The sequence below is a fragment of the Herpailurus yagouaroundi genome, unplaced genomic scaffold, assembly GCF_014898765.1.
Source record: "Herpailurus yagouaroundi ecotype Mexico unplaced genomic scaffold, PumYag 195, whole genome shotgun sequence".
In the NCBI taxonomy this organism is placed as follows: domain Eukaryota; kingdom Metazoa; phylum Chordata; class Mammalia; order Carnivora; family Felidae; genus Herpailurus; species Herpailurus yagouaroundi.
In genome coordinates, this window is record NW_024412426.1 from 13655262 (window position 1) to 13679722 (window position 24461).

A 24461-nucleotide genomic window follows, 5' to 3' on the forward strand; every position below is an offset into this window, starting at 1 on the left:
TTTTAATTTACATCCAAGTTAGCATATAATGGTATAATGATTTCAAGAGTAGATTCCAGTGATTCATCCCCTATGTATAGGGCCCAGTGCTCATCCCAACAAGTGTCCTCCCATAAGCCCCTCACCCATTTAGCCCATCCCCCACCCACAATCCCTCAGCAACCCTTAGTTTGTTCTCTATATTTAAGAGTCTCTTATGTTTTGTCCCCCTCTCTGTTTTTATTTTTGCTTCCCTTCCCTTATGTTCATCTGGTTTGTATCTTAAATTCTCCATATGCGTGAAATCATGATATTTGTCTTTCTCTAATTTCGCTAAGCATGATACCCTCTAGTTCCATCCACGTAGTCAAAAATGGCAAGATTTCATCCAAGAATGTTTTCTAAACTGCAGCCTATACAGCATTTAGCTGTAATGAGGTGGATTATATCTATCTTCCATTGCTAGGAATGTAGATAGATACCCATGTCCCTGGGGCTAATTTTCCTCCTAATTCTTTAATAGTCCCTTTTTATTGCGAAAGAGTTTTCTAAATTAGTAGGATATCCTTGTATCAATGTTACTTGGGAAACTTTAAGAACATAATGGCATACTGTAGTTATTTTTATTTACAAAAGTGTTGACATGGCCAGTGTAGCTTATGGGCAATTGCCTCTGGCTTAGGCCTAGAGACAGAGACTGCTGATAGGGTTTTGCTCTCTTTGGCAATCCCTGGCTTGCTTATTAATGGGATTAGGTTTCATAAAGGAGCTAGTGTTTACAATAAATAGGTTAGTGCCTCCAAATGTGGGTTTATATTCTGTAAGTCTATTTACTTAAAGGTTTGGTTGTTTCTATTTCTCTAAGACTGTATGTAGTTTTTGAGGTTTCTATTTGGATTTCTATTTTTATAACTTGTTTTAAAGGGTGGTGGTCTAAATGGTTTCAGAGGCTAATAGGACCTTATAACTGTAGATCTATATGGTCTATTTTGATTTGATATATTGTATCACCCTGTTTTGTCTGTGTGTGTGTGTGTGTGTGTGTGTGTGTGTGTGTAAGCCATAGTCTTTATCTTGACTTAGTTCCTCAGTTGTTCCTATCAAGCCAATCAGTCCTGTGTTTCTGGCACCTGCAAAGACTGTGAATAATCCTGCTCTGTCCTGCAGGGTGCAGCTTTTAGACTGACCTTTTAAATTTGTTCTGTTGCTTCCATAAATAATGGTGAGGGTATCTGCCCCATATCATTAATCATAGTTAATAGCCATCATTTTATTATTAATAGTTTCCCCTGCTGTTTTCCATAGAAATGTTTTAGGGAACGTATATTAGGTATAGGCCATTTTAATCTCTAGGTTGCTGCTCCCTAAGTATCTTTGTAAATTAGTATTATTTTCTCCAAATGCTCTAAGGTGTTGTTTCAATTTAGCGTCAGTGGTAATGAGTCCAAGTTGCACAATCTCTGTTCCAATAAGGACCATGTTTTGTTTTTCTTTGGACCATAAATCTAATAACTGCTGAGCTTGTGTCCATTTCAATTTGTTAGAATTCCATTCTAATGTTTGTCATTTCTTGTCTAAGCTCGCTCTTCAGTGTCTCTGATTGGTTCCATATTCTCATCTGTTTTAGTTTTGTCTGTTTTCACAGGCCTGGCTTTTTAGTTAAATTTACCAGGGTCAAAGGGGTTAAAATAATCCTTTTCCTGGGGTGTGGATTAGTGCCCTTAAGAGAAAAGGGACTGGTTTCTTCCTGCTCTGGGGATTACTTTCTATGCCAACACTTTCCTCTCTACATCTGTTACTCAATGCTCCTAATAAGAGCACTGGAATGTTTTCCTCAGTTCTTTTCAATATAGGCTAGAACTCACTGAAATGGGTGATCAGGCCAACACCTGGAGTTTAAGTTTTATAGGTCTCCAGGGATCTTTGCAGTTAAATATCACTCAAATCATCTCGAGCAATTTTGTAGGGTGAATGAGTGAGGCATAGTTACCATTGTCTTTTTTGTTGCCTGATGGGGTCCCATGCTTCTCTAGGAACCAGGACCTATGGTGTCTCCAAATGGAGGATACCCTGTCATGTGCTTTTAGCTCCTCCCCTGCAAGTCAGTTGAAAAATCCACAGCTCTGTCTTTAAGCAGAATATGCCACTGTGGATAGTTAGGCCTTTATGCATTAGGGTTGATGTCTTGTACCCCCCCATAACCCTCCTCCTATGACCTAGCCTCATCCAACATTGCCCTGTTTTATGTGTCTGGCTACCCTGACCTGTGCGGCCTGTGCCTGTACAACCCCCCACTCTGTCACCTGGCCTTCAGGCCCAGGGAGCTCTGGCTGGCCCCCAACCCCTTTAATGGCCTCAGAGTGCAGCAAGCCCACCCCTTGAACATTAAGTGGTAGATTTAAACTGGCAACAGTCTGTTGCAATTTGGACTGGTTGTCTGATCGGGTCCTGGGCTTTTCCAACAATGAGGGCTCCCACAGAAGCCCCTGGTTTAAGCTGGAAGCTAAAAGGTTGGCTTTAAGAGATACCCGGGAGTCTTGATTACAGGTAAACCTGGGACCTATTTATGGGGACTGAATGTTGCCAGTTTAAATTTGTCACCTCAGATTCATGAAGGGTCATGGCGTGGATTTATTTCTCCCTGGAGGCTATGCAGGTGGCTGTTGACAGGCCCCAGCTCCAACCACCTGGAGGGCTCCTGGTGTCTCAGGCCAGCTGAAGGAAATGAACTGCACATGAGTGTGTTGCACAGTTTAGGGTAGCCAGGGACCTAAAACATAGCCATGGTCTTGAGAGGCTGGGTCACAAGAGAATCTCTTGAAGAAAAGACATATGTATATATGCAAACCTAACCTAATTCACTCCCTGAAGGCAGAGCTTGAATTAATGGCCTGCAATGGCGGGGCAGGTCTGGGAGTGCTGGCCATGGTATCATCTAATAAGAGGTTCCTTCAGTCTAAGGTTGCAGAAGTCCCTAACCTCTCAGACATCAAGCCCAAATGGGGACTGTTGCCAATCACCGGCTGCTTCTTCCAGGTGATTTTCATGGTGGGCCCACAACATAGCAGAAACTGTGCCATTATTTGGGAAAGGTCCAAGCTCCATGGGTCTAAAGGAACTGAATCCCTCAAGGAACCTGAAGGGGGTAAATTGCGAATACCCAGGCCACGCAGGTCAGGTAAGCTGGGAACCTGGAAATGGGCACGAACAGGAGAGGCTGTGGCACAGGGACAGGATCGTGGAGACCTAAGGCATCTGCTTCATTCCAAGCCCTAACCTACACAAACGTGCATATTCCCCCAGATGACATCACTGAAAGAAACCGGACTGCCTTGCCAGGGTGGGGCTGGGCAAACTAGATGAGGTACCCTGCAGTAAGAGACACCTGGGAGCCTTGATTGTTGGAGCGGCCCAGGATCCCATCAAGCAGCCAGTCAAATATGTACTGACTGTCACCAGTTTAAAGGTGTTGCCACAGAAGATTTTTGAGGGTGGGATCCCTTTGCCCTGGAGGTTATGTAGGTGGTTGGGAACTGGCCTGAGTTCCACAGGCCTGGAGGGCCACAGCTGCCCTCAGTGGGCTAATAGGCTGCATACTAAGCAAACACCAGCTATGCAGGTCAGGGGACCCAGGGATCTGGAACTGGATAACGTTGGGAGAGTTCAGATCTCAAGAGTGGGCTTTTGAGGATCCATGGCATCTGCCTAATTCTAAACCCTAACCTACACAAATGTGCGTATTCCCCCTTAAAGGCATCGCTGGAAGAAACAAGACTGACTTCCCAGAACAAATCCAGTAATCAAGACTCCCAGATGTCTCTTGTTGGAGGATACCCCATCAGTCAGCCCATCTACACCTTGGCAAGGCAGTTCAGTTTCCTCCAGCTCTGTCTTCAGGGGGGAATACGCACATTCATGTAGGTTAGTGTTTGCAATTAGGCAGTTGCCTGGTACCCCCTACAGCCCATTCCTGTGACCCAGCCTCCTGACACTTGCCTTTTAACAGGTCCCTGGCTTCCCTGACCTGTGTGGCCTGTGCTTGTGCAGTTCCAGTCTTGGGCAGCCTAGAACCTTCAGGAATGTGTAGTACCGGTTGTCCCAAACTACCTACATGGCCTCCAGGGCAGAGGGAACCCTCCTCCTGAAAATTTTTCTGAGACAGCAGCATTAAACTGGCAAGTCTCCATTCGGTCTGGCTGCCTGATGAGGTCCCAGGTTTACCAGTGGAGGGGCCCAGAGAAGGCCACCCAAAAATTTCCACAGTGAGATATTAATGATTTTGAATTAAAGTTACTTTAAAAATGGCCAGTGACCTTCCTTTGTCGCCTGAAAGCAATGAATACATCTCCTGTGTGAAAGGTACCCTCCCTGTACCAGAAGGAGGAGAGATATTCTTCTCATCAGAAAAAAGGTAATTCAGGGCTGAAAAACCCTCTATAAACAAACTGTGTCACTTTTACTAATTTATTACCTCAGCCCAAATCTTGTCTAGAGTTCTTTACTAATTGAAGCTCTTGAACATAAGTTTTGTTTGTCCTGTCCATTCCTCACAGATTTATATTTCTTTGTCTAAAACATGTAAAACCTACATGCCTGCGTCATTGATTTCTTAGGGCCTCTATGCACACATAATTTGACTTTTTTTTCTTTTTTATTCATGTGAATCTTCTCATGTCAACTAAAGGTAGAGAAAAAATTTTCTTCCCCATCAGTTGGCGTAGGGGTGGGATAAATTTCCCAGACTGGATACTGTTTGCTTTGAGGCTGCTGCAGCTGAGAGATGCCAACACATCTGATCAACAGCTGGCAGAAGGTAAGAATCTTTACCACAATAGCTTTCTGGTTCTCTGCCTTCAGTGTCTGACAGAGCAAGAGTGGGGAGAGTCCTTTTTCTCTACATTTAGATTAGCAGAAGAAAATATTTTTGTAACCAGTTCCTTGGACTTAGCAACTCTTGTAAATTTGATGGACTACTCTTGGTTGGAATAATTCAACTCCTCCTAGAGATGGAATAGCTTTTTTGCTTCATGAAAAAGAATTACTATAGGGAAAGAATGCAGGTATAGGTCCTTACAGGTATAGGTCCTGCTGTTTGAGCCAGCATCTGTTTAGACAAATTTTGCTGTGGGTCCTCTATGAAAAAAAAAAAAAAAAAAAATCCACAAGGCTTTTCCTTTTGTCTGTCTTTATATACTTGAGAGCTTGGCTTTGTGACTGGTGAGAATATTCCCTCTGGTCTCCATCATCCAGAGGATGCACTATCTGAGTGCACCTTGGTGGCCAAATAGGCTGTTTAAAGATACGCAGTTATAAGCAACATTCTTTTTCTGGCCATCCCAGCTCTCAGGGGAGTTTCTCATAAGGGGTCCCAGCCCATAAAACACATTTTTCATCTCAGCCTTTGTTGCTTGTTATGTTAGTGCTGGAATGTACCATTCCAGTAGTGCCTGTTCAGTGTCATGGACTAGCATGTCTGTGACTGGAGAGGTGTCATATTTTCACAGGAGACCAGAGAAACTATCTTGATGACACCATTCTTACCTCCGGTACAACGAAGGCCTTTGTTTTCTTATACTATTTTCGGGCAAAAACTTTTCAATAATGAGGGCCAAGGGCACCTCTGTGTCCATAATCTCAGACTGGAAAGTTGCCTCAGGGTCTTTCCATTAACAAAATGTTTATTGGTCTGGGCCATCATTAAGATTAAGAAGATCCTATTCATCAATGGCCAGATGATGGATCCTTTAAAGAAAGAAAAAAAGCGTTATAGAATGGCTGGTCTTACGGACTCCTTTAATAAGTCTAATTTCTGATTTTTCATTTTAATATCTACATTCAATGTAAAGTTTCCTTCTCAAAATCTCTGGCCTCCAACTGCTTCTTCCTTCAGGATTTACAGAGAGCACTCTGGCCTAATCTTTAGGCCAAATTATACAGATTACTCATGTAAATCCTGACAACCAGAAAGTAAATTTAGCAGAAGGTGGTCCTTGTAATTCCTTCTACTTCTTAGGGCTCTGCAATCAGGCTCTCCTGGCTTCAGGCATTCTCATGCATTATCCTTTGCACATATATCCTAAACTCCCCACTAAAAAGAAATTCGTGTCCCCTGGACAGCAAATCTTTTAGAAGATGCTACCAAATTTAGAGAAAAATTAGAAAGATTCATGATGATTCACAGCACCCCATCACAGAGAAAACAGATGACGAAAATTCCTCCTACGCCCTCCTACAAATCATCAGCTAAAGGCCAATATTCAAAGCCAAGGCAGAACTGTGTATTCAAAATGCTGTACACAGACTTTACAAAGGCATAAATCTTTTCAATCTCCCTGACAGAAAGAAGTTAGAAAGGTGGGTTAGTCCCTAGATATTCAGATTGTAATTACAGTTCTTGCCTTGCAAATCCCTACAAAACCAGAACTGCAAATCTAGAAAAAAGGTCAAAACCCACCTATTTTACCAATCCCCAAAGTGACCTATTCCTCTCAAAATGCTTGCAGATATTATAAAAGATCAGGATATTGGAACAAAATTGAGCTGTCCTTAAAGCACTTACAAACTTAGATTTCTTCTCTGTCCCTTAAAGTTACAGATTTCGTTGTGTCTTTGAAGTGTAAAACAGCCCACAATCTCTTGAAAATGAAAAAGAAAAAAATGGAAGGAAAGAGGCCTTGTTAAAAATACAAAGTGCAATTAGTACTCTTGCCCAAACTATAGATCACAGCTTCTAGCAGATTACTGCCAGGGACAAATACCAGTCTTAAAAGACCTCTCCAAAAATAGCAAATGACTTGAATCATCTGAGGAAATTAATATTCCCCCTACGATTCAAAAACTGGTAAGTTTTATATTGTTTTAAAACCAAGCTCTGAGATGTATTTGTCTATATGTATATGTGTGTATGTCATTTAGAGGTAGGATATTTTTTTGTTCCTGGATGTTACTGCCAAAATCAATTTGTAAAATAGCTCTATTTAACAAGCATTTGTATAAATTTAGTATTCATAAACTCTCCAAAATAAGATACAAACTTAATCCAAATAAATTTCAGGTTCATATGACCTGGTAAATATTTGGCATTACAAATAATTTAAGGTTTTTAAGTTAATTAAAATAGACCTTTAGTGAAAACGTCTACTCTGCTCAGTTACTAAAAGTTAAATAATTTCATATTACATAGGCTGCAAAATTTTTCAACAACAAAATAGCTTGGGAGAATGGTTAATTTTGTCTGAAATCTCATGAAGTTTTTGTGGATGATCTAAACATAACTGTTAAAAATAAGTAAATTGAATACCTGTCAAGTTAAAAAGCTTTTAGGTAAACTTTTCAATGGTTGCCCAATGTTTTTGATAACCTGAAACTAAAATTTTGTTACAGGATGAGTTAAGTTAAATTCATTGAATATCTAGACCATTTCCAAATAAGATAAAATTAAATATTAATTACTGAATATACGTTTACTTAGTTTTGCCTTCCTTAATACAGAGAAACTAAAGATAAATTTGGATCGGTTACTAAATATTTTTGTGCTTCATTGAAAGATTGTATTATAAAGAAGCACATGTTTCTAGAAATGTATTCATAAATTTTCCAATCTAAAAAATGCCAGCGTAACAGATTCACACTACCTAGATTTTACTAGAAATTAAATTTCTAAGAGTTAAGAAGTCTAATATACATGAGTATATATAAAAAATAATAAGGGAAACATCTCTAGTAAAATGTGTGCTTTTGGTAGAAGAAGGTATGAGGAATGGAAATGCATTTTTGGTTGGAAAAAGAAAGGAATCTTGTCCTAACATGAGGCTGGTTATTTAAAAAGGAAAAACTTAGGACAAAAATCTGAATATAAAAGAGGAAAGTTATAAAAGGTTTGTGAAAAGGGAATCTTTAAAGGAATTGTAGATTAAGATTAAAATGAATTTCTTTAGGGGCGCCTGGGTGTCTCAGTCAGTTAAGCGTCCAACTTTGGTTCAGGTCATGATCTCAAGGTTCGTGGGTTTGAGCCCTGTGTTGGCTTTGTGCTGACAGCTCAGAGTCTGGAGCCTGCTTCACATTCTGTGTCTCTCCTTTTCTGTCTCCCTGCTCTTCCCCTAGTTGTGCTCGCTCACTCTCTAAAAAATAAACATTAAAAAAATTTTTTTAGTGATTTTACAGGCTCTGGTTTAAGATTCTGATGTAAGATCCTGAACTCACCTCCTCCGCAGACACACCAAATATACACCTATTTCTAGAGTAATTCCCTCTGAAGAACTGAGGGCTGAGAAGCTCCTGCACAATCAAAGACTGAGAGAAGGGCAGGAAAGATGGAGACACTGGAAGAAAGGAACTCTCACTTTGATGCTATAGATTGCAGCAAGGAGGAATAGAACCCAAGGAATTATGAACAGATCTGTTTGCCTGGGGCACAGAAAAAAACAAAACAAAATAAAACAAAAAAAACCCTGCAGTTCAAAAGATCAACTAGAATATAAAGGAACTAGCCCTAGAACCCTGCCCTGTGATGAAGGGTGTTCTGGAACTCTGTGGGTCCAACAGGCTGCTGAGCACCTTGGTTTACATTCCCCAGCCACCCTGATAACGCAGATGGAAGCAGCGTCCAGAGCCATAGCTGTCCTTCTATGTCCTCAGTGAACCCTGGGCCCCTACCACACACCAGCCCCAGGTCACCTGGGTACTGACAGAAATCTGTGGTTTCAAGAGCAGCTAGAATATAGAAGATCCAGCCCTAGAACTCTGCCAGATGGAAAGAGAGTGGTTGGAACTCTGGGTCAGGGGGGCTGGCGAGTACCACCATTTATGTTCCTTCTCCACCTTGGTAGAAAGGCTGGAAGCAGCATCCAGGTGTCTCGGCTGGCCTACCACCTCATGGGCCTGGAGCCCCTAGCCCACACCTGTCCCAGTCATCTCAGTAAAGTGTCCCCAGTGCAGTGCACACCAGCCTAGCCCTGGGCAGTGTTTACTACAGCTCCAGCCATGTCACCAAGGTGACAGCGAGGTAAAGCATGCCAGAACACTCCAGAACCATACCACTTTGGCTCCAGGTGACTTGTAGGGCACCCCTGTTGCAGAGCACTCTGGGACCTCCCAGCTTAGGCCTGCCTCTGCTTCCGCTGCCCCACCAGGGCACCCCTTTTTCTGAGCACCCCAGAAAACCCCAGCTTGCACCCATTTCAACTTTATCCATCCTTCCAGGGCACCCTCTGCACAGAGAACCCTGGGACCACCAATCTCATGCCCACATCAGCTGTGGCCATCCCACCAGGACAGGCCCAGGATGGTATACCCCAGGACCCCCATACCAGCCACTGTTCCAGCCAACCAGCCAAAGTCACCAGGCACACATAATCTACATAGGGGTTGACCATACACAAGACCACTTTATCAAGTTTAAGAGAAGTAGCTGTTCCATCTAATTCAAAGAAGCAAACACAGAAAGTCCAGCAAAATGAAGGGATAGAAGAATGTGCTCCAAATGAAAGAACAAGACAAAGCCTCAGAAATAAAACTAAATGAAATGGAGATAAGCAACATGCCTGAGAAGACATTTAAAGTCTCACTGGACTGGAGATTATAAAGATGCTTATATTATAAGCTTTATATTATAAAGATTATAAAGCTGGAGATTATAAAGCTGGAGATTATAAAGAAGCTTATATTATAATATAAGATGCTATATTATAAGCTTATGTTATAAAGATGCTCACTGGACTGGAGAAAAGAATGGAAGAAGTGAGTAAGAGCTTCAACAAAAAGATGGAAAACATAAAGGAACTAATCAGAGTTGAAGACCACGATAACTGAAATAAAAGTACTCTACAGGGAATCAACAGTACATTAGCAGATGCAGAATAATGGACCAGTGATCTGAAGTCAGAGTAATGAAAACTCCTAAGCTGAACAGTAAAAAGGAAAAAAAAAATTTTTTTTAATGAGGATAAAGGATCTCTTGGACAACATCAAGTAAACAAACATTTGCATTATAGGGGTCCCAGACAGAGAAGAGAGAAAAAGAGGCAGAAAATGTATTTGAAGAAATAATAGCTGAAAACTTCCCAAATTTGAAGAAGAAAACACATCCAGATTCAGGAAGAACAGAGTTCTAAACAAGATGAATTCAAGAGCCTCCACACCAACATACATAATAATTAAAATGTCAAAAGTTAGGCCATCTTGTGTCCCTGTGTGTACCTGATCTCAACTGGTCCACCCAAGACCCCTGAGTGCCAACCCTGGGTCCTATTTCCACTCCAGCAAGATGAAAGAAACTATCATGAACCAGGAGAAAGTCGCCAAACTGCAAGCAAAGTGTGCATTGGTGGAAAGGGAGCTGCTCACTGAAAGAAGAAGGTGGTTCATAGAATGGCTACAGCAGATGATACAAAAAGAAAACAACTTCAGTTTTCCTTAAAGAAGTTAGGGGTAAACAATATCTCTGGTATTGAAGAATTGAATGTGTTCACAAACCAAGGAGCAGTGATCTACTTTAACAACCCGAAGTTCAGGCAGCCCTGGCACTTTCACAATTACAGGCCACGCTGAGACAGAGCAGCTGACAGAAATGCTACCCAGTATCTTAAACCAACTTGGCGTGGACAGTCTGACTAGTCTAAGAAGACTGCTGAAGTGCTGTGCAAACAACGTGTAGCTAGAAAAGGGCCACTTGCTACAGGAGAGGATGATGATGATGAAGTTCCAGATCTTACGGAGAATTTTGATGAATCTTCCAAGAATGAAGCAAACTGAATTGAGTCAACTTCTGAAGAAAATAAAACTTGGAATGACTGGGAGCTGCTATTTTGTATTATGACTGCTTTTTAAAATTTTGTTTATGGCTCTGATAAAATTAATATAGATAGCTAATATTTTTAAACCTAAGCCCCTTGGACATTGCAGCTCTGTTCGGTTTTGACTTACACACAATTCATTCTTTGCAGCTAATTAAGCTGAAGAAGCCTGGAAATAAAGTTTGAAACAAGGTTAATAAAGTTCTTTGCCCAATTAAAAAAAAAGTCAAAGGTTAAAGATCAAGAATTTTAAAAGCAGTGAGAAGCAAAAAGTTATGTTCAAGGGAAACCCTATAAGGCTGTCCAGCTGATTGTTTTCAGAAGAAACTTTGCAGGCCAGAAGGGGGTGGCATATATATTCAAAGAGCTGGAAGAAACAAATCTACAACCAAGAACACCCAGCGAAGTTACCATTCAGAAGTAGAGAGGTAGAGTTTCCCAGAAAAGCAAAAGTTAAAGGAGTTCTTTAAGGAAAAAAGAAAAGGCCATAATTAGAAGAAAATTATGAGTAAAATTATGTAAAATATGACCACATATACAAAAAACATGGAAGGGTAGTAAAAATGTTCTTTTAGAATGTGTTCAAACTTAAATGACCATCAATTTAATATAGACTGCTATAAAGTTAGAATGTTATATATAAATCTCACAGTAACCACAAACTCCAAACTTCTAATAGATACACAAAAAAATGAGAAAGAAAACCAAACAGGACCCTACAGAAATTAATCACAAGGAAAGAGCAATAAAAGAAAGGAATACAGATCTACACACACACACACACACACACACACACAAAAGAAGCCAGAAAACAACACGATAGCAGTAAGTACATATCTATCAATAATGACTTTAAATGTTAATAGTCTAAATGCTCAAATCAAAAGACATAGGGTGATGGAAGGGGGGGTAACAATCAAGTCTCACCTATCTGATGCCTACAAGAGACTCCATCAGACCTAAGACACCTACACAGTGAAAGTAAGAGGATGGAAAAAGATATTTCATGCAAATGAAAGGGAAAAAACCCAAAAAACCAAAGTAGCAATACTTATACCAGACAAAATACACTTTAAAACAAAGACTGAAACAAGAGACAAAGAAGGGCATTACATAATAAGTGATCAATCCAACAAGAAAATATAATAATTGTAAATATGCACTCAACATTGGAGTACCTAAATAGAGTAAATAGTAAGAGACATAAAGGGAGAAATTGGTAGTAATACAAAATATTAGGGGACGTTATCATCCCAATTACATCAATGGATATACTGTCCAGGCAGAAATCAATGAGAAACAGTGTCTTTGAGTGACACATTAGACCAGATTGACTTTAAGAGATAGACAAAACATTTTATCCTAAAGCAGTAGAATACACATTCTTTTCCAGTGCACATGGAACATCCTCCAGGAGAGATCACATATTAGACCACAAAACAAATCTCAATACATTTAAGAAGATTGAAATTATATCACACATCTTTTCTGACCACAAGAGTATGAAACTTGAAATCAATCACAAGGAAAAAAAAATGAAAAAAACACAAATATGTGGAAACAATATGCTACTAAATGACCAAGGGGTCAATGAAAACATTAAAAGAGGAAATAAATACATGGAAATAAATGAAAATGAAAACAACAGTTCAAAATCTTTGGAACACTGCAAAAGCAATTTTAAGAGCAAAGTATACTTATAAAAGGATACAGTCCCACCTCAAGAAACAAGAAAAATCCCAAATAAACCATGTAACCTTATACCTAAAGGAACTAGAAAAAGAACAAATCCTAAGGTTAGTAGAAGGAAGGAGATAATACAGATCAGAGCAAAATAAATGAAATAGACTAGAAAAACAATTTTTAAAAGATCAATGAAAACAGCTGATTCTTTGAAAAGATAGAATTGATAAACCTTAGCCAGACTCATCAAAAAAAAGGTGAAAAAAATAAAATCAGAAATGAAGTAGTAATAACCAACACCACAGAAATACAAAGGATTATAAGAGATTGCTATAAAAATTACATGCCAACAAATTGAACAACATAGAAGAACTGAATATTCCTGGAAACATACGAGCTTCTAAAATTGAATCAGAAAGAAACAAAAAATCTGAATAGATCAATTACTAGTAATGAAATTGAATCAGTAATTGAAAAACTATCACCAAAGTCCATTACCAGGTGGCTTCAAGTGAATTCTACCAAACACTTAAAGAAGATTTAATAACTATTCTTCTCAAAGTGTTCAAAAACACATAAAAGGAAAGAAAATCTTCCAAATTCATTCTATAAGACCAGCATTACCCTGATACCAAAACCAGACAAAGACACTACAAAAAAAGAAAACTACAGACCAATATCCCTGATGAACAGACACAAAAATACTCAACAAAATATTAACAATACATTAAAAGGATCATTAAATACAAACATTTTTTCACAGAACTAGAATAATCCTAAAATTTGTATGAAGCCACAAAAAACCTTGAATAGCCAAAATAATATTGAAAAAGAAGAAAAAAATGGATATCACAATCCCAGATGTCAAGACCTCCTACAAAGCTGTAGTAGTCAAAACAGTATGTTACTGGCACAAAAACAGACACATATATCAATGAAACAGAACAGAGAGCCAAGAAATAAACCCACATTTATATGGTCAATTTATGACAAAGGAGATAAGAATATAAAATGGGGAAAAGACAGTCTCTTCAATAAATGGTGCTGGGAAAACAGGACAGCAACATGCAAAATAATTAAACTGGACTGCTTTCTTACACCATACCTAAAAATAAACTGAAAGTGAATTAAAGACCTAACTGTGAGACCTGAAACCATAAAATCCTAGAAATGAACACAGGCACTAATCTGTTTGACATCAGTCTTGGCAACATTTTTGTAGATATGTCTTCTCAGGTAAGGGAAACAAAAGCAAAACAAAAAAAAAAAAAAAAGAAAGAAAAACAACAAATTATTGGGACTACACAAAAATGAAAAGCTTTTTCACAGTGAAAGAAACCATCAACAAATGAAAAGGCAATATACTAAATAGGAGAAGACATTTGCACGTTATATATCCAATAAAGGGTTAATATCAAAAATATATAAAGAATTCATACAACTCAACACTAAAAAAAAATCTGATTTAAAAATGGGCAGAGGACCTGAATAGACATTTTTGCCAAAAAAGACATACAGATGGCCAACAGATACATGAAAAGATGCTAAACGTGTCTAATCATCAGTAAAATGCAAATCAAAACCACAATGAGATATCACCTTATACCTATCAGAATGGTAGAATCAAAAAGAAATGTTAGGATGTGGAGAAAAAGGAACTCTCATGCACTGTTGGTGGGAACAAAATTGGTGCAGCCACTGTGGGAACCAGTATGGAGATTCCTTAAAATATTAAAGATAAAAAGACCATATGATCCAGTATTTACCCAAAGAAAATAAAAACACTAACTGGAAAAGATATATGCACTCCTATATTTAATGCAGCATTTCTTACACTCGTCAAGATAAGGAAGAAACCCAAGTGTCTGTTGGTAGATGCATGAATAAAGAACATGTAGTATATTATTACTCAGCCATAAAAAAAGAATGAAATCTTGCTATTTGTGACAACATGGATGGACCCAGAAGATGTTATACTAAGTGAAATAAGTCAGAGACATACAAATGCCATGTGATTTCACTTATATGTGAAATGTAGAAAGAAAACACATGACTAAGTGAACAAAAAGCAGAAACGGAAGCATAAATGCAGCATACAAAATGATGGTTGCCAGAAAGGGCGGTGGGGAATGGGCAAAAAGAGGAAAGGGGAGCGGGAGACCCAGGCTTCCCGTTATGGAATAAGTAAGTCATGGGGATAAAAGGCACAGCATACGAAGTATAGTCAGTGGCATTGTAATAGCACTGTATGATGACAGATGGTGGCCACACGTGGGGGGAGCATAGCACGACATATAGAGTTGTCCAATCACTGTAGTATACCTGAAACGAGTGTAACACTATGTGTCAATTTAGAAAGTCAGCTGGTACAAAACTAAAATTTGTGGGTTTTGTTGTTGTCTTACTGTTAAAAGACCAAAGTGTTCTTAGATTACTGGTTTGATTTGAATAAGAAATTGTAAACAGATAGTGGGGGCGCCTGGGTGGCGCAGTCGGTTAAGCGTCCGACTTCAGCCAGGTCACGATCTCACGGTCCGTGAGTTCGAGCCCCGCGTCAGGCTCTGGGCTGATGGCTCAGAGCCCGGAGCCTGTTTCCGATTCTGAGTCTCCCTCTCTCTCTGCCCCTCCCCCGTTCATGCTCTGTCTCTCTCTGTCCCAAAAATAAATAAAAAACGTTGAAAAAAAAATTAAAAAAAAAAAAAAGAAATTGTAAACAGAGATTTTTCTTTAACAGTGTCATCTACCTAGAAAGCAAATGTTCTATGCTTTATCTTTATCAAATGTTTGGTTACTTTTAAAAATCTGAGTCTATTTAATATTAAAAGAGCTAAGAATTTTTATAACAATTTAACTTTCTGTATTTACTTGTGAAGTCTTCGGTTCATAGTGATCTGTGATCCTATCAAATTTCCACACCTTTTGATATTTCTTGACAAACTTCTCAAAACTAAGTTCAACCGTGAAGTCTTCTGGGTGGCTCAGTCGGTTAAGCGTCCAAATTTGGCTCAGGTCATGGCTCTGGTCTGTGGGTTCAAGCCCTGCGTCAGGCTCCGTGAGGACAGCTCAGAGCCTGGAGCCTGCTTCGGATCCTTTGTCCCCCTCTCTCTCCCTGCCCCTCCCCTGCTCACACTCTTGCTCTCGTTTGCTCGCTCTCAAAAATAAACATTAAGAAAAATTTTAGATGAAGTCTTTTGACCACAAGCTATCTTTGAAATTTTTCAGCAAGTCCCTGGAACGATTCACAATACTTACTCTCCTCATAAAAGAGAGATTAAATAAATTAGGTATGTGAAATCACATGGGAAGCAATGTCAAATAAGAGTTGCTAAACCTTCTTAAATTGTATTTGTGTAAATATGGGTTACTAAAATAAGTATTCTATAAATTGAATGAAACTCCTGGAAATCTGATATTATCCATGTTATCACTTATAATTCTAGTTACTATCTTGAAATGCTGTATATCGCAGAAATAACCAAATTTCCTTATTTGTTGCATTATAATGAACTTAAATCAGATCTTTGACCATTGCCATTTGTTGAGACTCTTTGTAATTTAGAGAATTCTTCTTTTATTTTGATAAAGAATTATTTTTACAAAAGTGCTTCATTTTGAAAGAGATTCAAAGGAAAGATTCTGAGAGGTACTATAGAATACAGGTCTCTAATAACCTTAAGAGCATACCATTGAATTGTGTAAGGATTTATAGAACTCTAATGAAGAAACTGACGGCTTCACACAACTGCTAACAAAAAAATCAAAATCAGTTACACAGTACTGAACAAACTGAGGAGGATAATTATACTTTTTTATGATGTTTTGCTTGAAATATTACTGGATCTTTCATCTTTTCCAAATATACAAAAACCTCTCCTCTTAAGTAACTATTACTTATACTAATTTGGTAATTATACCTTTGTAAGCAGGATTGAAACATTTATCTTTTTCTCCCTACCTGATCCCTCTAGAATCAGAAACTCCCAGGGAGTATTTTTATATTTTCAGGGCAATATATTTATTTTCATGTGTTCAATAAGAATCTAGTCTCTGTGACAGGACACAATTGGTAAGATTGGTTATGTTATCAAGGCTTTGACTTGAATGTCCTATTTGAGAGAGACATGCGTAGACTGAGATATGACCAGACAGCTTTAAGTCAGATTGACTTTCTGAAGCCAATAAACTCCTTGGAAATATTGGCCTGATACCTTGCTTATAGGGATCCCAGCGGCTTTACCAGATGAATGAAGGTCACTTCCTAGCAGGTGTAGGATATTTTGAGAGAACTCAAGAAGACAGGAATTAACCCAAACATCAAGTACCACAGGTGGAGTATGATGGCAAGTAGTTGACTTGTCCTCTTCGTCTCAATAGGCTTTTAAAACGTCAGTCTGGGGACGCCTGGGTGGCGCAGTCGGTTAAGCGTCCGACTTCAGCCAGGTCACGATCTCGCGGTCCGTGAGTTCGAGCCCCGCGTCGGGCTCTGGGCTGATGGCTCAGAGCCTGGAGCCTGTTTCCGATTCTGTGTCTCCCTCTCTCTCTGCCCCTCCCCCGTTCATGCTCTGTCTCTCTCTGTCCCAAAAATAAATAAACGTTGAAAAAAAAAAATTTAAAACGTCAGTCTGGGATTCCTTATGAAAAGTTCCAGCCAAGCAGATTTTTAAAGTGCATATATGATCGATTGCTATTCTTGTTGCACTTGTATAAATAAGCAAGCTAGATTTATTGAAACTGGAGTTCATTTGCAAACAAATTAGTCTTCCTATTATTGGTAGAAATGAGAGTAATTATAGAGAGAAAAATTACATTGCAATTGAAACTATAATACATACTTTTGGATATCAGATTCTAATTCTGCTCACTATTATTAAGGTTTTGATTTCTACCTGTAAGCTAGACTTGATCCTGAATTATTCTAGTTTCTTCTAAAGTCTGGATACAACTCTTCAAATTAGTTTTTCCAATTTTCTCATATCCTTTTGACTTGAAATCATTGAAAACTAAAACTTCCCTTTTTCTTGAAGCCTTCCAAACTGAATATGAATGACTTTATATAAACTTTAGAGAAATAACCACAACAGATTCATGTATGAATACTCTTTGTGCTGGCAGCCACTTTGTGGCCACTAACAAAAATCACCAGACATTCAAACACCAAAAAATAAATAAATAAATAAATAAAATAAAAAAATAAATCTACCAGCATGCCATTGCCTGCCTTCACTCCCTATAAAAATACTTTGATCCCGACATCTGGAAATCATCTCAACTGGCTACCCTCATAATTTAGAAATTGACTTATAATGTGTTCCAATCTTTAACCAGTGTTTTGTTTTGTTTCCATTGAAATGACTCTTATTTAATCAGATTACGTATTACTGATTACTTGAACCACAGGCCTAACTTTGAGAAAACATCTGCACACTGCCTCCTGAAATGAGTTTAACTGAACTGACCTATTGTCAGGACAAAGAGACGGGTTCAACGAGAGGAACAGTCTACCAATTTTAGTATGCAAAACCTTAGATTTTAGTTTGCAAAACTTCCAGGGAAGTTTCAGAGGAGGAAACCATAGCTAAAGGCCAGCTGCCCACCATCCCCCTACAAATGTGCCCCTTTGACATACTGATTATTTTGATTTAAAGTTACTAAAAACTGGCTACTGTATGAAGAACACTCTGGCACTCCTTTATCTCCAAACAGCAGGAAATATATCTCCCATGTGAGAGGCACTCTCCCCATACCAGATAAAAGAGACATCCTAACCATCAGAGCTAGGGAATTCAGAACCAAGAAGGCTGTGTAATCAAAATACTTTACTTCTTCAGCCCAAATCCTGTTTAGAATTCTTCACTAAGCTCCAGAATATAAATTTTGTTTGTCCTGTCAATTACAGATTTATGTTTCTTTGAATAAAACATAAGCATGACGTGGTCACGTTTTGGGTCTTAATTTCATCATCAGGCCTCTGTATACACATAAAACTTCAGAGGTTTTTTTCTCCTATTAATCTTTCTTAGATCAGTTAGAAGACTATTGAAGGGTAAAGAAAAAAATTTCCTCCCCAAATCCAATAATCAATGCTCCTAAGTATCTCTTAATGAAAGGTACCCTAACCAGCCTGCCTGGCGGTGCCCTGGCGAGGCAGTTCATATTCCTCCAGATCTGCCTTTAGGAGGAATATGTACTCCTGACACTTACACTCTTCCAGCTCCCCAGCTATCATGGCCTGCACAGGCCATGCGTGCATAGTATGCATCTGTCGGCCAGCCTTGGGAGTCCCAGGCCCCCCAGGCCTATGGAGAACCATCTGGTCCCCAACCACCTATATCCCCTCCTGGGCAGAGGAGGCATCGCCTTTAAACTGGTGACATTCAGTCTCTATTTGGACTGGCTTCCTGATGAATTGTGGAGTTCAGGAATGAAAGCTCCCAGGTGTCCCTTATTAGAGGCTACACCTGCCAGCCTGCCTGTCAGGACCCTGGCAAGGCAGTCCAGTTTCCTCCAGCTCTTCCCCAGACGGACTACACACACATTAGGGCTTGAAGTTAGGCAGATGACTTGTACCCCCAAAGGCCTACTCCTGTGACCAGGCTTCTGCCGAAACTTTCTACAGTAGGTGCCTGGCTACCCTGACCTACATTGCCCACACATACCCTGTTTGCACCCCAACAGCAGGTTTCTACAATAAAACCTATTTAAAACACAGGTGGGAGCAACAGGAGGCCAATAATTAATATGCCTCACTCACTAGCTTTACCAAAATCACCTAAGAGGTGGTTTAGGGGTCGAATTTTTTATATATTAATTTCTGAGGATCCCTGGAGAACTATTGAAGACAGTCCAGACAAAACTTAAAATTAAGGAAATTCCAGATATTGGCCTGATCACCCAACCCAGGGAGTTATATTCTATATTAAAAAGAGCAACTCAGGAAGACATCCCAGTACCCTTTTTAGGAACATTAAGTAACATAGATGCCAATAGGCAGAAAGAAAACGTGCCTGCACAAAAAGTGATCTCCAGAGTAGAAAGAAACCCAGATCCTTTTCCTCCTAAGGAAAAAGGCACCTCCTAATCCTAAAGGCACCAATCTACCTGAGGATGAGGATTATTTTAACCCTTTTGACCCCAGTAACTTTAAATAACTAGAAGCCAGGCCCATAAAGACAGACAAATCTACAACAAATGAGAAAATGGAACCAATCAGATGCACTGAAGAGCAAGCTTATACCAGAGAAGAAATGACAAAAGTTAGAATTCCAACAAATTTAAATGGACACAGAAACCCACTGGCTATTAGAGATTTTTGACCTGAAGAAAAAACATGGTCTTTACAGGAGCAGAGATTGTACAACTTGGAGCTGTCACCACTGATGCTAAATTGAATCGACACCTTAGAGCATTTGGACAAAATAATACTATTTTTAAAAGATCTTGGGCAGCAGCAATCTGGAAATTAAGATGGCCTATACCTAATATATTATCCCTTAAAACATTTTTTATGGAAAACAGCAGGGGAAACTACTAATACAATAATGAAATTAGGACTATTAAATATGATTTAAGATAGAGGACAGACATCCTCACCGCTATATGTGGAAACAACAGAAAAATTTTAAAGGTCAGTCTAAAATCTGTGCCCCCACACAACAGAACGGCATCATTTACAGTATTTGCAGGTGCCAGAGACACACGAGAACTAATTGGCTTGATAAGTTCAGCTGAGGAACTGAGTCAAGATACAGGTTATGGCTTTAACACTCGTGTATATAGACAAAAAGGCCAACACCTAACGTAAATAGACCAAATCAGAATAGAAAACATAGACCTAAATCTACAAGGCACTTTTGGCAACCTAAACCATTTAGACTACCACCATTTAAAACAACTATAAAAATAGAAACCCATTAGAAACCTCAAAACTATATACAGTGGCAAAGAAATGGAAACAAACCTTTTAGAGTAAAATAAACTTATAGAAAATAAGCCCAAATATAGGCTTGCTAACTCATTTATTATACACACTAACTCCCATAGAAAACCTAATTTCATTAATAAGCAAATCACTGATAGCCAAAGAAGAGCAAACCCCATGAGTCTCCCAGAGAGACTCAGCAGTCTCGGTCTCTTGGCCCAAGCCAGAGACAATCTGAACTGTATGTTACATTGGCCGTAACAATAAAAACCCTTTTTGTAAATAAAAGTTCTATATATACTAGCATGTTGTTAGATACTGCATCTCAAGTAACAATGATACAGGGATATCCTACAAATTTAGCAAACTCTTTAAAAAGGGACTAGTTGAAGGATTAGGAGGAAAATTAACCCCCAGGACATGGGTACATAGATTCTTAAGAATTGATGACAGACCACCCATTAAGGCTAAATACCTTATAGATCCCAATTAAGAAAATGTTCTTGGAATGGAGGTAATAGGACATACAAAAAAAAAAAAAAATCAAGGAAAACATCCAGTAACTCCTAAATAAACTATTGCACCTACTATTTCACCATATACTAATCCAATCTGGCCTGTTAAAAAGCCAGGTGGATCATACAGATTTACAGAAAATTTTAGGAATTTAAACCAACCCTCTCCCCAAATTGAGGGAGCACTCCTGAATATAGGTGCTAACATAAATATTATCAACACTGGATCTGGAACTGATTACTTAATGATAGACTTATCTGACATGTTCTTTGTTATTCCAACTGATGAGGAGAGCCAATTCATGACTGCATTCACATAGGAAGGCAGAAAATATTAGTTCACTAGGGTACCACAGTAGCCCAGTAATAGTCCCCAACCATCTAACACAAGACATCCAGGCCTTTCATGAAAAACACCACATATATACAGATTAGCATTTCCTATATTGAGGACATATTTATGGTGATAACTTGCAAGAATAGACTAGGGTCACAATAGAGTTAAATAAACTCCTTACACTCAGAGGATGGACAATTGACCCAAGTAATGGCCAAGCACCCCACACTACTATAAAATTTCTAGGCTTAAGTTGGTCCTCTGCAGGGAGAAAAATACCAAATCCAATTATAAATAAGACAGATTGCAAACCAACTCCTACCACAAAAGAAGCAGCTCAGAACCTGACAGAACTATTTGAATACCGGAAACAGCACGTACCACATATAGGGATTAGATTAAGACACATTTGTGAAATAACGAGAGTAGGGAATTTAGATGGACAGACTGAAGAGGCAGCCTTATTTGAAAAATGCTGTCAAAACTTCTTAGCATACTGGCACAAACTAATGAGGACTCTAAATATAGAGTGCCTATACTCACAAGAGTTTACAGAATAGTCACTGTGGACTGAAACAATGCAGGACCTAAAATCTTACCCAACTTCATTTTGGACTAAGAGGTTTCCATGGTCCAAAAACATATACCAACCAACTGAAATGCTCACTCTCTAAGGCCACAAAATACAGAGCCACTACTCAGTCGGTTAGCTGTCTGACTTCAGCTTAGGTCATGATTTCATGGTCCATGGGTTTGAGCCCCACATCAGGTTTTGTGCTGACATCTCAGAGCCTGGAGCCTGCTTTGAATTCTGTGTCTCTCTCTCTCTGCCCCTTCCCACTCATACTCTGTCTCTCTCTGTATCTCAAAAATGAATAAATGTTAAAAATTTCTAATTTTTGTAATGTTTATTCACTTCTGAAAGAGAGAGAGATAGAGTGTAAGTGGGGAGGGGCAGACAGAGAGGGAGACACAGAATCAACGGCAGGCTCCAGGCTCCAAGCTGTCAGCACAGAGCGTGACACAGAGCTTGAACTCATGAACTGTGAGGCACCCAGGGGCACCCAGGTGCCCCCAAATTTTTTAAAAAATACATAGCCACTAATAGATAACACACCAGTTAAATTTCAACAGCCTATTCTGGAATGGATAAAGCGGACGCCTGACAAAGAGGGTTAAAATACTCTTGACCATCAACTGTTACTGTGGAAATGGTATATTTCTGAGCATGAAATTTATGGATGAAGGGTCAACCCTTGGTGTGAACTGAGGAAATTTCAGCAAAGCCAATAATGGTGCCATAATTTTCAAGGGGTGAGCCTATCCAAGATCAAGCAATTGGACAATGGAGAGCACCCTGGTCTATGGAACTCAACAATGCATGATTTATAAATGGATCACCTTCATGACACCATCTGAATTATGTGGGCAGCCTGTGGCCTTCAGGACTAATGATGGTCTAACCTCACACAATCAGTCTCAGGACAATCAACACAATATATTCAACAAATAGTCATAAAATAGGTGATTGAATAATCTGATAGTGAAAATCAGAATGAGGTATGTCTTTCCTCAGACTCATGGGCAGTAGCTAATGGAACAGCTCTTTGGTCAGGAACATGTTGGGGAAATGACAGGAAAATGGGAAATAAGAACATATGGGGTAAGGACATATGGCAGAATACAGCACTGGCTGACATCTCCTTATTTTCCACACATGTCTCTGCACATCACAAGGACAATGCTGAAGTACCCAAATTTAATAACCAAGCAGACAAACTCACTTGGACAGCTAAAGAGGCAAAGATTCCAAAAATCTAAAAGGAGAATGATTAGGGGCGCCTGGGTGGCGCAGTCGGTTAAGCGTCCGACTTCAGCCAGGTCACGATCTCGCGGTCCGTGAGTTCGAGCCCCGCGTCGGGCTCCGGGCTGATGGCTCAGAGCCTGGAGCCTGTTTCCGATTCTGTGTCTCCCTCTCTCTCTGCCCCTCCCCCGTTCATGCTCTGTCTCTGTCCCAAAAATAAATAAACGTTGAAAAAAAAATAAAATAAAATAAAATAAAATCTATGTATATAAATAAAATATGTATATATACATATATTTATGTATATAAATAAAATAAAATAGCACCTGACACTAATAAAACCTACTGGGTGACTGAAGGAAAATGCATATTACCTCAAATTAAAGAAAATACCATCATGCCTCTAGAAAAATTTCAGACGTGAAAAACACCATCTTTTATTGTATCAACACCAGATGCCAAATGTTTAGCCAAGCATGATGCAGGGTCATCATGCTTGGAGAAATATTAGCAATAATAGCCGTTATAACTATAGATTTCCTTGAATGGCAAGAACAATATGAAAGAATTAAAAATGTATAGGACACTATCTTTATTTTGCAGACATGAATCCAGGATGCATCTTTAATCCTATCAAAATTATTAAGTGGGTTAGTGCAGCATGCTACCTCTGACCATAATGTTTTGCCTATTGCTTACTATTGGATACAACTCTCATTGCAGCTATGGATACCCCTTCAACAGCTCCAGTAATAGCAGTTGCACAAAGTTAGTTCCAGGTTAGATTGCTGCTTTCTGGTCCGATACAATGGCATTGCCTGTGACATCCTCTACTCCCTGCATGGATCACCATTCTGGTCACCTTCTTGCAACTGAGGACTCATAAGTATCACCAACATCACCAGCATCACTAACCCCAATCTCTCCACCCCACTCTCTCCTATCAGCATCATCTAATCCCTGGGAAATCTTCAATCAGTGGAGAAACCAAATACTTAGAGAAGCTGAAGAAGTAGAAACCTCCACTTCAATCTCCACAAGAGTCAAGGAGGCTCCTGAACAATACCCTCGTTAGACACTGACTTACAGGATAAAGACTGGGCTGAACTACTAACTGGCTGTTGGTATTGTAACATCGCATATCGTATCATATCTTACTGAGTTGAATGAAACATTGGATATGTAGTAGAGACTGTTGAAATAACTCCAACTTAATTCCTGATTTACTTTGTGATTTAGTATTTCATAAAAGAGGAGATACTGACTACACAGCATGGGCAATTATATCTTTGAATATAAATAGCACAAAATAGATGATTTACTATAATCCCAATTTACACCATTTAATCAATATTGACCTATTGGAAAATGAATAGATCCACGGACTCTACGTTCAGACTTTAAAAGAGCATGGACACATTGTAAGGTATAT

General features: G+C 39.1%; 1 protein-coding gene and 1 pseudogene across 3 annotated transcripts; both read left to right on the forward strand.

The window, feature by feature from the left end:
* The first annotated feature begins 305 nt into the window (after positions 1–305).
* LOC121011863 (uncharacterized) lies at positions 306–24143 on the forward strand. 3 transcript variants are annotated; one of them, XR_005781813.1, is made up of 4 exons: positions 324–3157; positions 4664–4792; positions 6569–6820; positions 23977–24143. XR_005781813.1 is itself a non-coding variant. In XM_040446623.1 (3 exons), exons 1-3 carry the CDS (start codon positions 2812–2814, stop codon positions 24102–24104), a joined length of 603 nt encoding a protein of 200 aa, XP_040302557.1. In that variant the 5' UTR covers positions 306–2811; the 3' UTR covers positions 24105–24143. The 3 variants fall into 3 exon arrangements, 1 of the variants encoding a protein (XP_040302557.1); XR_005781812.1 differs by lacking the exon at positions 23977–24143 and adding an exon at positions 8132–8413; XM_040446623.1 differs by lacking the exon at positions 6569–6820 and having other exon boundaries at positions 306–3157.
* LOC121011864 (transcription factor BTF3-like) lies at positions 8498–11292 on the forward strand (annotated as a pseudogene).
* Positions 24144–24461: the final 318 nt, after the last annotated feature.